Source organism: Bos taurus, chromosome 10 (assembly GCF_002263795.3).
Source record: "Bos taurus isolate L1 Dominette 01449 registration number 42190680 breed Hereford chromosome 10, ARS-UCD2.0, whole genome shotgun sequence".
Lineage (NCBI taxonomy): Eukaryota > Metazoa > Chordata > Mammalia > Artiodactyla > Bovidae > Bos > Bos taurus.
Window position 1 is genome coordinate 79,577,224 of NC_037337.1, and position 14,092 is coordinate 79,591,315.

General features: G+C 44.9%; 1 protein-coding gene across 2 annotated transcripts; it reads left to right on the top strand.

Annotated features, from left to right (window-relative positions):
- The first annotated feature begins 2,926 nt into the window (after positions 1-2,926).
- On the top strand, positions 2,927-11,783 carry RDH12 (retinol dehydrogenase 12). Of its 2 annotated transcripts, none has more exons than XM_005211942.4 (7): positions 2,927-3,158; positions 4,621-4,739; positions 5,224-5,379; positions 6,033-6,137; positions 6,869-7,078; positions 9,583-9,772; positions 10,936-11,783. In XM_005211942.4, exons 1-7 carry the CDS (start codon positions 3,115-3,117, stop codon positions 11,036-11,038), a joined length of 927 nt encoding a protein of 308 aa, XP_005211999.1. In that variant the 5' UTR covers positions 2,927-3,114; the 3' UTR covers positions 11,039-11,783.
- Positions 11,784-14,092: the final 2,309 nt, after the last annotated feature.

Consider the following 14,092-nt stretch of genomic DNA (forward strand, 5'->3'; position numbering starts at 1 on the left):
GAACCACCTGTATTATTTTTCTGTAAACTGTTATTTTAATTGAGTTTTTATTCTTTTCTTAGTGATTTTAAAGAGTTTTTGATATGCTAAATAAATGCTTATCTGCAATGCATGTATTTCCTATCTTATTATTAGGTTGTATCACTTTAAAATCGTTAAAAATTTTTTTCAGTGGTTTTTCTTAATACTTTAATGGTTTTGTTTTTCACATTTATATCTTTGATCTATTGGGAATTTTTGTGTAAAGAATGAAATAAGGATCAAGATTATTTTTCCCAACTGTATACCTAGGTATTATACTTTATTAAATACTCCATCTGCCCCACCTCACCCCGGATTTGAAATGGTGTTTTATCATATCTATATTTCCATATGTATTGGGATCTGTTTCTTGGCTTTCCATTTGGTTCTACTGGTTTGTCTGACCATTTACCTGCTTGTACCACACCATTTTTAGGGCTTCCTTGGTGGCTCACATAGTAAAGTATCTGCCTGCAATCCAGGAGACCTGGGTCGGGAAGATCCCCTGGAAAAGGATATGGTAACCTATTCCAGTACTCTTGCCTGGAAAATTCCATGGACAGAGGAGCCTGGTAGTCTATAATCCATAAAGTCGCAAAGAGTCGGATACGACTGAGCGACTTCACTTTCACCACACCATTTAAGTTGGTATAGTTTTAACATAGTTTAACATTTCGTAGACGGGGGAGCCTGGTGGGCTGCTGTCTATGGGGTCGCAGAGTCGGACACGACTGAAGCGACTCAGCAGCAGCAGCAGCAGCAGCAGAGCTAATAAATCACCTGGTGATGGTCTTTGAATTGCAATATTTAACATGTTTTCAGCCAATTATTTGTGTCTTTTCATAATTCTAGATGTCTTATCTTCCTTCTAACATCTTATCTGTGCTGCTCCAGAGCACAATATACTGTACTTTAGGGCTCTCTGCCTCCCAGACAAACTTAAGATAAATTGCATATCATCTCCACAGGGGCAGGGCATTTTAATTTGATTCAGTAGTGATGGGGAGCCTATAAGACTTTAGTACAAAGGTACTCAGATTTGAGGTTCCTAGATGTACTTTCCCTCTCATGGTATGGCAATGTGTCTGTCTCAGTAGTTGACCCTAGCTCCGATTACACGGGGGTAAGGAGGACTCAAATAAAACACCAATAGATCTTGTTTTCACATAAAATCTATGGTGTTGCAGACCCAGTATCAGCAGGTATTGAAGAAAAGGACTCTGTCCAATCAACAGGACCAGGTGGGCCCAGCAGACATCCATCTCAAGGAGACAGACATTGAGAAGCACATAGAAAGTTCGCCTCAGGGGCTTCAGAGACTTTGCACTATTTGCAACTGTCATGGCTGCAGTGAACTGAAGCCAGTGTAGAAGTGGGAATATATGGAAGAGGGAACCTGGGAGTCAGGAGGGATTCACCTTGGGACTGATCTGACAACTCCTTGTTCTGTTCATTGGTTCTTGGGATTCTCGAGGGGCAGGAGTGGCTCTGAGAAATGCTCAGTGAGTGTATGTTCAGTAAATGGATGAATCGTTGAGTGAGGGAGTGAGCAACTGCCTGCCACAGAAGTCTTTTTTCATCACTCATGTCTTTTATGGGCCTCCTATATCTGTGCAGGAGGGAGCGGATCTGGGGCATAACTCTTGGAGTCCTGGCCAGGAGAGGAATGCTGAGTAAGCAGAGGCTGTGAACCCTTCACGTTCCCCTCCCATCCCCTCACGCAGCTCCAGAGGACTCTGAGAGTTTCTGCTAGGTTTGTTTCTTATGTTTCCCCTCATCTTTAATAGCATTCCACTGAAACCTCCCCGGCATTCATTACCTCTTGGTTTTCTTCACTAACCCCTTGAATAAAGCAAGTAAAACAGCAAAGGAGACAGAAATCAATACAGCTAATGACAACAGCCAACTCCTACACACAACTAAATGTGTTAGTTTCTGTCTCAAATTTTCTATTTAAATACTTTAAAAGGTAGGTGTATATTTTATCATGCCCATTACACAAGTGAGGAAACTGAATTAACAGAGAGGTTTAGTAACTTACCCAAGGTCACTGCTCTGGTAAACAGGTCAGCTGAGATTTGAACCGGAAAGCTCACTCTAGAGACCACGCGCTGGCACACTATCCCTTTGCTTTGACATGTGTACGTGTGGGTTAACTTCACTGAAATAGAACATAAACACAGTCAAGGGCTTCGGTGGGGGGCCAGTGGCTAAGAATCTGCCTTGCAATGTAGGGGACACCAGTTTGACCCCTTGTCCAGGAGGACCCCACATGCTGTGGAGCAACTAAGCCCATGGGCCACAACTGCTGAGTTCATGAGCCACAGCTACTGAAGCCCCATATGCCCAAGAGCCTGTGCTCTGCAACAAGAGAAGCCACAGCAATGAGAAGCCCATGCACCACAATGAAGACTCAAGTACACTAAAAAATAAATAAAAAAATTTAAAAAACCACCAAGTGCACAGATCAAGTGCATGACTCAGTGAATTTTCACCAAGTGAGCACACCTGTGTAACAGCAGCCACCTCAAAGAACAGAACACTCCCAGCACCCCCCACCAGAAGATCCTAACATGCTCCGCCCCAATCTCTACCCCTTCCCCATCAAGGGAAACCACTCTGCTGAATTCTCTCATCGTTCTCCTTGTCTATTTTAATCACACTGTATTTCAAATATCATGGGGTCTGTTGCTAAAGTTAAAAATATTCTATTTTGCAGGTGTGGAGCTGGGGGTGGTTGAGAGAATACACCTCCTAGATAAGATAAATGATTGAGGATGGGAAAGTTAGGGGGCTGTTCTCCATCTGCCCTCATTCTCTTTGCTAATGTGAGGCTCTGCTCTTTTCTCTGTCCTCCTCCCCCAGGACTACATCTCCCAGCAGGCTGTGCTCTGACAGTGCTCGGATTTAAATAGGATTCTGGGCTACACTCAGAGCCAGGCTGTTGCTGAGCACCCAGGATCGAGAGGAGCTGGAGGAGAGAGAAGCAGCAAGAAGCAGCCAAGAGTTGGAGCCAGACCAGGAGGAGCCTGAGCCAGAGTTGGAGTAGAAGTTGCTCTTGCTGAAGCAGCAGCAACTAAAGAAGTTGAAAAGATGCTGGTTGTCTTGGGACTGCTCACCTCCTTCCTTTCTTTCCTGTATGTGATCGCTCCATCCATCAGGTTTGTCTTAATTCAGTAATTCATTGAATAGTTTACAAAGCCCTGAGTTGGGAGCCATGGAGCTTGTAAGGAGATGAGTTCTCAGCTGCTGAAGGAGGAGAAAGGGATGGAGGCCAAGGGAGAGAAAGTCAAGGCAGAAAAAGCACGAAGGAAGGAGGTGGTTATGAATACCATGGTGGAAGATGAGAAGGAAGCACCTGGGGCTGGGAGAGGAGAGGTGGGTTTGAATTCTGAAGCTAGTGAAAGGCTGCATGGATGACTCTAGTAAGTAGCTTGAAAGCCATCTTATGGGGGAGCCCTTGCTCTTTCATTCTACTCCCTTGGGTTCCTCTGAAGACCTCCCTTTCTTCAGTATCCCCAGTCAAGGTGGGCTTGCTGCATTATCATGGGTGGTCCATGCCAAGGGACTCATTGTTAAGTACCAGGCATCTTGGGAAGGAAACAAACTCTCCCCACTTTGAAACTACTGACAAGTAATGTTTGGGGATGGCTATTTTGCTGTAAGATTTCTGGGGTTGTCAGAGAAATGTGTGTTCTGACTAGAGAATTTTTAAATTGCTGATGGCCAAGAAGGTTAAAGGGACATATCTAGGACAAAGTATTACTCTAGGTCCTGGCAGAGAAACCTGGGTTCAGATTCTAGTTTTACCACTGTTAGCAAGTGAACTTCTTCAAGCCTCAGCTTTCTCCATTGTCATATGGGGATAATAACAGAATGACTGAATTAAATTTCCTTGGAAAGAGCCTGGCTTAGTGCTTGGCAGCTGGATGATGTTCAGGTCATGTCAGGTCTGTTCCTTCCTGTCCTATTTTGGGGAACTTGTCAGGTCAACTCTATGTAAAAGAATGCTCTTCGCACAGAGGTCTGAGCAAGGGAGGTTTTCCTCTCTGTGCACTGACGGCTAGAATGAAATCTCTAATAAGATGGCAGAATATTCTGGCTCTCTTAAAACTGGCAAGGCAACCCAAGAGCCATGTTTACATATGGAACCCCTGGAGGTGCTGTTCATCAGTTACTCACCACTGATGCTTATTGGAGACCGAGGGCTCAGGACCACTGATTGCACGAATGCCCACCCCTCTCATGTTTGTGGCGCAGGTTAGAGGAGGAATCTGACCTCTGAGAACCTCTAGAATTAACAGCAAGATATCTTTGTTATCTAACAAGGAAGGTCTCCATTGGCTCTGGCTCAAGAGAATTGATTTTATTTGCTCTGATGATCATTTGTAGCTTCCAGGCACATGACCTCCCCACCTGAGCTGATAAGCAGGAGACTGTCTTGCTCACTGGGACAATGCTGTCCCCTGAAGATTAGCTGCTTTAGATCTCCTGACAACAATGCAAAGAAATCCCTCTTTGAGGGCAGGTGGGTTTTATGAATCTCCTTCTGGGGTTAGAAGAGATGGTGCGTAAATGTTTTGTTTCCTTTGCCTATAGGAAGTTCTTTGCTGGCGGGGTTTGTAGAACAGATGTGCAGCTTTTTGGAAAGGTGGTGGTGATCACTGGTGCCAACACAGGCATCGGCAAGGAGACAGCCAGAGAGCTCGCTCGCAGAGGCAAGTCTTTCCCTTCGTCTCCACAGGGCAGGACCTTCTGCCTTTCTTGCTAGGAGCTCTGCTCACATTCCCTTATCTTTCCTCCTGGGCTTTGAGGTTGTGGCCAGGAACTCAAGGATCCTGGGGTTCAAGTCCAGCTGGGACACCAACTTACTCTATGTCCTGAAACCTTCCTTCCTGCCTGCCCCTTCCTTTTTATATAAAGTAAGGAAAACAGTGATGCCTGCGTATAATATTGATCAGGTTGGTTATTCTAAAAGGAGGTCCTTAGCTATGGTAAATATAAAACCAGGGTTGTGAAAATCAGGGTTCCCAGCCTGGGCTGAAGCTGATAGCAAAGAGAATCCAGAAGTGGCAATATAGCCACTCATTGTTTTAAGAATGGTGAGGGGGAGTGCTCTGCCCACCAGTCCTGAACTCACTTACTAGACTCTTCTTCAGCCCAGGCTCTGAACTTGTAGTCCTCTGTTTGTTTCGGCCCTAGGAGCCCGAGTATACATTGCCTGTCGAGATGTACTGAAGGGGGAGTCTGCTGCCAGTGAAATCCAAGCTGATACAAAGAACTCCCAGGTGCTGGTACGGAAACTGGACCTATCTGATACCAAATCCATCCGAGCCTTTGCTGAGGGCTTCCTGGCAGGTGAGGCCCCAGTAGGTGGCTAGAAAGGCAGGAAGCTGGGTGTGGGAGTGGCTGCTCCACCCTGGACCATCTCTAACTGTAAATCAGAACCATCACAGATCCCACTGGACAGGTTCTGCCGCATGAATTAGCAGGGCAGGGAACTGGCACAGGGACAGCGGGTGGACAGGTTGGGCAGGATCCTTATCATTCTCTTGCCCCAGAAGTGGGGATGTTGGAAGTGTCAGCTCCCTGTCTGGGCTTGCACCTTGGCATCATGGTGTGGCCCTGATGCCACGCTCTTCTTTGATTCTGAGAATCAGCGTTCTGTGGCCACAGGCACTAGAGGAAGTTGTGTTGCTGCTAATACTCTTCTGTATCTTGGAAAATGACCATCTCCCATCAAGGACTATGAAATCTATGAAGGACAGGGACAGTGTCTGTCTTATTTACCACTGTGTGCCCAGTGCCTAGCCCAGCCCCGAGTCAGTAACTGAATACACATTTGCTGAATGAATGGATGAATGGTGTCCGAGAAGACAACAGCAACCAAAATTAGAAACCCAGTGACAGCGGTTACAGAATATCACTGAGATAGGCCCAAAGGCAAGGAACAAACACTCAGAAGTGGGACAGGCAGCTAACCACATGGTCTCCTTGGCTGTGCTCTTTAGAGGAAAAGCAGCTTCATATTCTGATCAACAATGCAGGAGTGATGCTGTGCCCGTATTCCAAAACAGCTGATGGTTTTGAAACCCACTTGGCAGTCAACCACCTGGGTGAGTATCTTTGAGTGACTGAAAAGCAAGGCATACTGGTTTTTCCTTCATTATCTCTCTCCTAACCAGTACAAAAAAGTGAGCTCCTCTTACTCACACCATTAAGAAATCCCCCAAATTAGGAGATACCAGGAAGAAGAATGTCATTCTTGAAGGGAACCATGGTAGTGAAGACTTGCCAGGCAGGGCCAGATGTGGGGGTGCAGGGATCTTTGGCTGCAGGGGGTCAATTACTGTAACAAGTAAACCAAGGGTTGGTCCATGGAGGAGGCAGACCTTTGAGACTTGAGGTATGAGAGAGGTTATGGTTCAGAGTTCAAGGCAATGGCTTTCATGAGGGTGTCATGGAGCATGTTCTCTGATCATAAGCACATGTTATTTTCCCTGAATATTTCATCCTTCCTTAGTCCATGGCCCCAGCTGTGTGATCATAGCTAGAGGGGAGATGTCCAAAGCTCACAGTTGCCCCTCACTGGGGCAAGGGCAAAGGTAGAAATAACTACAGGTTACATCTGTATTGCCTTACCTACAGTCCAGCTCTGGCCCTTGCCTTGAGAACTCCACTAACTCAGACTGACTGACCACTAGTGCTAAGTTGCTCATTGTATCAACGAGTTCATACCCAGAAGAGAGTGAGCTAGTGCTAAAGTCCTGTCATACGCCAGCTCTCACACCCAAGCCCAGGCTGCCAGTCCACTCTTACATTCCCCCTCCACTGGCTCTCCTCACAGGTCACTTCCTTCTCACCCACTTGCTCCTGGGGCGGCTGAAGGAGTCCGCCCCTGCACGGGTGGTGAACCTGTCGTCAGTGGCCCACCATCTCGGCAAGATTCGCTTCCATGATCTCCAGGGTGACAAGTACTACAACTTGGGATTCGCTTATTGCCACAGCAAGCTGGCCAATGTGCTCTTCACTCGCGAGTTGGCCAAGAGGCTCAAAGGTGAGTCTAGAGAAAGGGCCAGAGTTAAGACGGCAAAAGCGAGGGCTCAGCCCAGTTTCGAGGTTGGCAGAAACTTCTGAAGTCAGAATGTCAAGCATGCACATTTCTGTGGCAGCTCTGTGCACTAAGGAGAATGAGGTTACAAACAGAGTGAAAAACGAATGAGGTTATAAAACAGAGTCCTTGCCCTTGGGAAGGACTGTTAAAATTGAACAGGGGTCAGGAAAACCTATAAACCTTATGTGTTTTGTTACATCTTATTGGGTTGGCCAAAAAGCTCATTTGGGTTTTTCCATAACATCTTACAGAAAAACCTGAATAGACTTTTTGGTCAACCCAGTATTTCATATTTATAATCTCATCTGATTTTTAAAATAATTTAATTTATTTTTGACTGTGCTGGGTCTTCATTGCTGTGAGGGCTTTTCTCTAGTTGGGAGAGTAGGGGCTACTCCCTAGTTGCAGCGTGCAGGCTTCTCATTGCAGTGGCTTCTTTTGTTGCAGAGCGTGGGTTCTAGTGCATGCAGGCTTCAGTAGTTGGGGCACATGGGCTCCGTAGTTGCGGCTCCTGGGCTCTAGAGCACAGGATCAATAGTTGTGGCGCACAAGCCTAGTTGCTTCACAGCATAAAGGATGCTGCTGGATCAGGGATCGAACTCATGTTTCCTGTATTAGCAGGCAAATTCTTTACCACTGAGCCACCAGGGAAGCCCTCATCTGATTTTTTCATGACAACCTCTTGCAACAGGCAGAATAAGTATTATTTTTACTGTTTTATGGGTCCACACTGAGATTCAGAGAAGTGGCCAGCCCAAGATTATACAACAAGTGAAGGACAAGGACTGTAATGTGGGGACTGTGATTTAAGTCAGGTTGCTTCCTTTACTGGGCCTTCTGCTGAGGTTCACATGGTGAGCTGAGCTACAGAGTGGCCACTTGCTGCCTGGAGTCAGGGTTTCAGATACTTGGGTCTGAGTTTTTGCTCTGCCATATGCAGAGCCACGTGTATATGCAAACATGTCCCTTTAATCTCCCTTGACTTCATCCCTTCAGCTGTAAGGGGAGGTGAGGCCACTCTTAATCCTATGATTCTATGCTCCCCTGGAGTTTTTGTTGAGCTGTTGACTTTGATATCTTTGAATCTAGAGGACCATTTGCTCTAGTGAATAAGCCAGAGTTTGGGGGAAATGGTATTTACTATCAGAATGCAGAAAGTAGAAGAATCGGGTAACTCTGTTCAATGTCATATGGTGGCCTGGGTAGGAGGGGAGCTTGGGGGAGAATGGATACATGTATATGTATGGCTGAGTCCCTTTGCTGTCCATATGAAACTATCACAACATTGTTAATCAGCTATACTCCGATATAAAATAAAAAGTTAAAAAATACTAATAATGACAACAATAATTGAGAGTTTGTATGTGCCATGTACTATTGATGTCTTTACTCATTTAATACAATATTCCTATGAGGTAAATGCTATTATTTTTCCCCTCCCTACAAAGAAAGAAATGAGCACAGATATCTTAAGAAACTTGCCCAAGCAGGATATATTATTCCTAAATGAGACAGGATTCAAATCCAGGCCGCTTGGAAGTCCATGCTCTTTGCTCTACATCAGGGTTCAGACCTTAGCTCTGCAACCTGCTAGGTGGGACCTTGGGCAATTTCCTTAACCTGTCTGATGAGAACTCAATTTTCTTAGCTATAAGTGGGCTTCTTAGTATTGCTTACCTCATGAACCTCTTTGAGAGTCAAATGAGATAACATGTAAAATATCTGGCACAGCCCTTGGATGTAATAAATACTGAAGACAGTAGAGGTAGCAGGGGTGTCTTAGGGGCCTGTCAGTAGCCCCCATCATATCCATCAACACCCCTCAACCTATATACTTCATCAAATGTGCTTGCCTGGCAAATGCAGTTTACAACAAGGTCCTAGCTTCCTACCTTCTAACAGAATTGTTACCCCTGAGACCCTCCAATAGAAATTCCAAAGACACCATTGAAGCCAAAGATTAAGATAACACTGAAACAGGGACTTCCCTGGTGGTCCAGGGAGTTCACCTCCCAGGGCAGGTGGTATGGATCTGATTGCTGGTTGGGAGGTAAGATTTCATAGGCCTCATGGCCCAAACACCAAAATATAAAACAGAATCAATATTGTAACAAATTAAAGACTTTAAAATCAGTCCACATAAAAGAATCTTCAAAAGAAAAGATGACACTGAAATAGGACCTTCAACCAAGCATTCCATCTGGCACATAGAAGGCTGAGAAAGTTATAGATTTTTCTGGATAACATCAATGAATTACTTGTGAGCTTCTACCTGGCGACTTAGCAGCTAAATCACCACCACCACCTCCACCTGGCTAGAAGTGGTGTCTTTGGAACACAGGGGTTCTCGAGGCTCTTCTTGTCGCTTGTGCATGATGGTGCAGGAGGTGAGCTGTTTTCCTGGCTGGGACTGTGTCTCTGGTCTAACTGTGCCTTCTTTGCCCTAGGCACGGGAGTCACCACCTACGCAGTGCACCCAGGCATCGTCCGCTCCAAGTTGGTCCGACACTCCTTCCTGCTGTGCCTGCTTTGGCGGCTCTTCTCCCCCTTCCTCAAGACGACGTGGGAGGGGGCCCAGACCAGCCTGCACTGTGCGCTGGCTGAGGGCCTGGAGCCTCTGAGCGGCAAGTACTTCAGGTGAGTAGCAGCTGTGTGCCTGCCGGGGGAATCCGGATTCAGGCTGGGCCAGTAAAGCAAGTGCTTTTACTTTTTAAAGGAAGCTTAGATTTGATACATAGGCTTCCCCAGTGGCTCAGTGGGAAAGAACCTGCCTGCCAATGCAGGAAACGTAGGTTCAATCCCCAGGCCAGGAAGATTCCCTGGAGAAGGAAATGGCAACCCACTCCAGTATTCTGGCCTGGAAAATCCTATGGAAAAAAAAAAAAAAAATCCTATGGAGCCTGGCAGGCTACAGTCCATGGGGTTCTCAACAGAGTCAGACATGACCTAGTGACTAAACAAAAGCTTTGAAACTTGGCAAGAACTGGTTTCAACAACAACAACAAGGGTTGGTTTCATGGCTCGGTTTGAAGCCTGTGGGCCACAATTCCAGGTAAGCTTTGCAGAGCCTTTTTCTTTTCGCTGAAGCTTTTGGCTGACTTCCTTCATGAATTTTTAAATAGCACATAGCACAAAGCTCCAGGGCAAAGCCACTGCTTCCCAGCGTGAACTCTGTCTCCCAAAGATGCCGAGATTGGCACTAACTGATGGGATGTAAGAATAGACATTTTGTGGTCTACTAGATGAGCTAGCCTGGGGTCTGATCACCACCAGATTTCAAAGGATTGGTGAGCGTAAGTGACATTCTGTGGTCTCTGAAACAGAAGGTCTCTGAAATAGTGGACCTCTGAATAGTGGTCCCTGAAACCACTGCAAAGTGACATGAACATGTTCCTCTGCTATACATTTGTTTTTAAAATATTTTATGCTGTATATAAGACAGATAACCAACAAGGACCTATTATATGGCACAGGGAAAGCTACTCAGTACTCCGTGATAACCTTTATGAGAGAAGAACCTAAAAAAGAATGAAGATATATACATGTCTAACTGAACCACTTTGCCGCACACCTGTGCCTAACACAACACTGTAAATCAACTCGACACCAAGAAAATTAAAATTTTTGAAAAGTCAATACAAAACCCCAAATATTTTAAAATTGCGTTTTAGTACAGTTAGTTTCCTTTTTATCTAATATATTTTATACAGTTAGAAATCTATTCCAAGGAGGAGGACGTGAACTTTTCCGGACTGTCCATTTTCACACCTGGATATTCACTCTCTTTCTCTGCCCTCCAGTGACTGCAAGAAGACCTGGGTGTCGCCCAGGGCCCGGAACAATAAAACGGCTGAGCGCCTGTGGAATGTCAGCTGTGAGCTTCTGGGAATCCAGCAGGAGTAGACCTGGTGGAAGAGGCATTGTTGTATCAGGCCGAGACCACACCATGAGAAACAGGGACGGAGGAGAAAGCCTACCCTGCAGGCTTGTCCTGGCAGGCTGCTGTAGTGAACCCTGACCTGCTGTGATACTCCCAACCCTTCTAGAAATCTTTGCACACCCAACATTCTCATGAGGCTGGCTCATGGCATAAGATGGTCACACCTACAGAGCACTCTTCTCCAAGACTTACAGAGACTCTTGGGCCAGGAGAATGGGGCAGATGTCAGGCTGGGCATGAGAATGGCAGAAGAACCTGGGAAAGTGGCTCAGTTTCCTCACCAAGACCAGGAATGCCAGTCAGCACACTCAGCTGAGGGGATGAACATCAGTGTTACATCTTTCTAGGATCTATAGGCTCAAAGACTATTGACTGATCTCTTTCCTCTTTGTAACGCTAGTCTGGAGTCTGGACCAACTCAGGAAGATCTTGGCTCAACCTTGGCTGACTTTATTTCCTTCCTCTGAGCATCCTGGAGCCATAGTGTAAAGGCTCCAGTGTAAAGGCACAACAGCCTGTTCTCTCTTTCCAGTAGTTTTTTTTTTTTTTTAATTAAAAACAATTTTTTCAGCTCTATTGAGATATAATTGACATATAACGTTGTATAAGTTTGGACCTTCCCATTTTCAATCATGTAGATGGTTTCTTTTCCTAAAGAGTTGCCTTTGCCTCAATTTTAGAGAAAATAAAGACTGTGTATTCATCTTATTGCCTTATTTATTCTTTCAGGGTAGCAAGGGAGAAATGAAACCAACGTCAATGAGTAATATTTCACTTTCTTACCCACTGACCCATAATCTTCTTATAATATGTCCTCTAGGTACAGAATAAGATGGTTCAGTTGGGTGTTTTCTCAAGTTTCTTTCAGCTCTCACATTTTACTATTTAAGAAGTGGTAGGAGTGATTTAAATTATACAGATGCTGAGCTTCACTATAGATCAAGGTCAGAGGCAGTAGAGGACTTCATTTAATTTGATACTTAAAGACAGAAAAATCAAGCTCTGATAAACCCTCTAATTAAAACCATAGATCTCTTCTCTTCTGGCCTCCCTGTTCCCGTCTACTGTGGCCCTGGGTGACCTGCTCCTTGCCTTAAGTGCTGAAGGTCACCAAGAAGAGACAGAGAGATGCCAAATTTTTAAGTCAATTGACCCAAGAAATTATGTTATTGCTTCCAGTTTGAACATATCCAAAGGGCATATGGGAGAAGGCAGTGGCACCCCACTCCAGTACTCTTGCCTGGAAAATCCCATGGACGGAGGAGCCTGGTAGGCTGCAGTCCATGGGGTCGCGAAGAGTTGGACATGACTGAGCGACTTCACAGCTATTTGTAAGGCCTCCCCAGACAGCCATTTTGCTTTTTTGCATTTCTTTTCCATGGGGATGGTCTTGATCCCTGTCTCCTGTACAATGTCACGAACCTCATTCCATAGTTCATCAGGCACTCTATCTATCAGATCTAGGCCCTTAAATCTATTTCTCACTTCCACTGTATAATCATAAGGGATTTGATTTAGGTCATACCTGAATGGTCTAGTGGTTTTCCCTACTTTCTTCAACTTAAGTCTGAATTTGGTAATAAGGAGTTCATGGTCTGAGCCACAGTCAGCTCCTGGTCTTGTTTTTGCTGACGGTATAGAGCTTCTCCATTTGGCTGCAAAGAATATAATCAATCTGATTTCTGTGTTGGCCATCTGGTGATGTCCATGTGTAGAGTATTCTCTTGTGTTGTTGGAAGAGGGTGTTTGGTATGACCAGTGCATTCTCTTGGCAAAACTCTATTAGCCTTTGCCCTGCTTCATTCTGTACTCCAAGGCCAAATTTGCCTGTTACTCCAAGTATTTCTTGACTTCCTACTTTTGGATTCCAGTCCCCTATAATGAAAAGGACATCTTTTTTGGGTGTTAGTTCTAGAAGGTCTTGTAGGTCTTCATAGAACTGTTTAACTTCAGCTTCTTCAGCGTTACTGGTTGGGGCATAGACTTGGATTACCGTGATATTCAATGGTTTGCCTTGCAAATGAATAGAGATCATTCTGTGGTTTTTGAGATTGCATCCAAGTACTGCATTTCGGACTCTTTTGTCGACATGATGGCTACTCCATTTCTTCTAAGGGATTCCTGCCCACAGTAGTAGATACAATGGTCATCTGAGTTAAAGCCACCCATTCTAGTCCATTTTAGTTCGCTGATTGCTAGAATGTTGATGTTCACTCTTGCCATCTCCTGTTTGACCACTTTCAGTTTGCCTTGATTCATGGACCTAACATTCCAGGTCCCTATGTAGTATGGCTCTTTACAGCATTGGACCTTGCTTCTATCTTTAAAAGAGAATACAAAATTACAGATACAGGGGACATCATTGGTGGTTCAGTGGTTTAAGACTTTGCCTTCCAATGCAGGGGGTGAGGGTTTGATCCCTGGTCAGGAAGCTAAGACCCCCACATGCCTTGTAGCCAAAAAGCAAAAACATAAATCACAAACAATATTGTAACAAATTCAACAAAGACCTTAAAAATGGTCTGTATTCAAAGATCTCAATACATATACAAAATTAGGTACACAGATGACATTGATTTAAAATGAGGAAACCCCCCACTCCCAAATCCTGAGTAATTGGAGCTGTGGGAATTCAAAATCATCTGATATCTTTAGGCAATTTGATAGCAATACTTGCATAAAAATGCCTTCTTAAAGTAGTCTGGCTTCCTCTCCCCACTTAACTCCCCTCCCCAGTTCCCAGGAACTCCTGTAACTCTCAGGGGCCCAAGTGAACTTCAAGAACTTAATTGTAAAAACAGCCTTTAGGTTACAATATGAAGAGGTTCACATCCTCTCCGTATTTTTAAGCCACTTCACGAAGCAGCTCCCTTGAATTAGTAACAGGTGATTTCTCCTCTGATTTCATGGAGAACATGGAAGCCAGCAGTCCTAACTACTTCAACTTTCTGCTACCACACTAGCAAACTTACCTATATCCCATTCATATTATCTTCCTTTCTACGTTTCATGGTAAA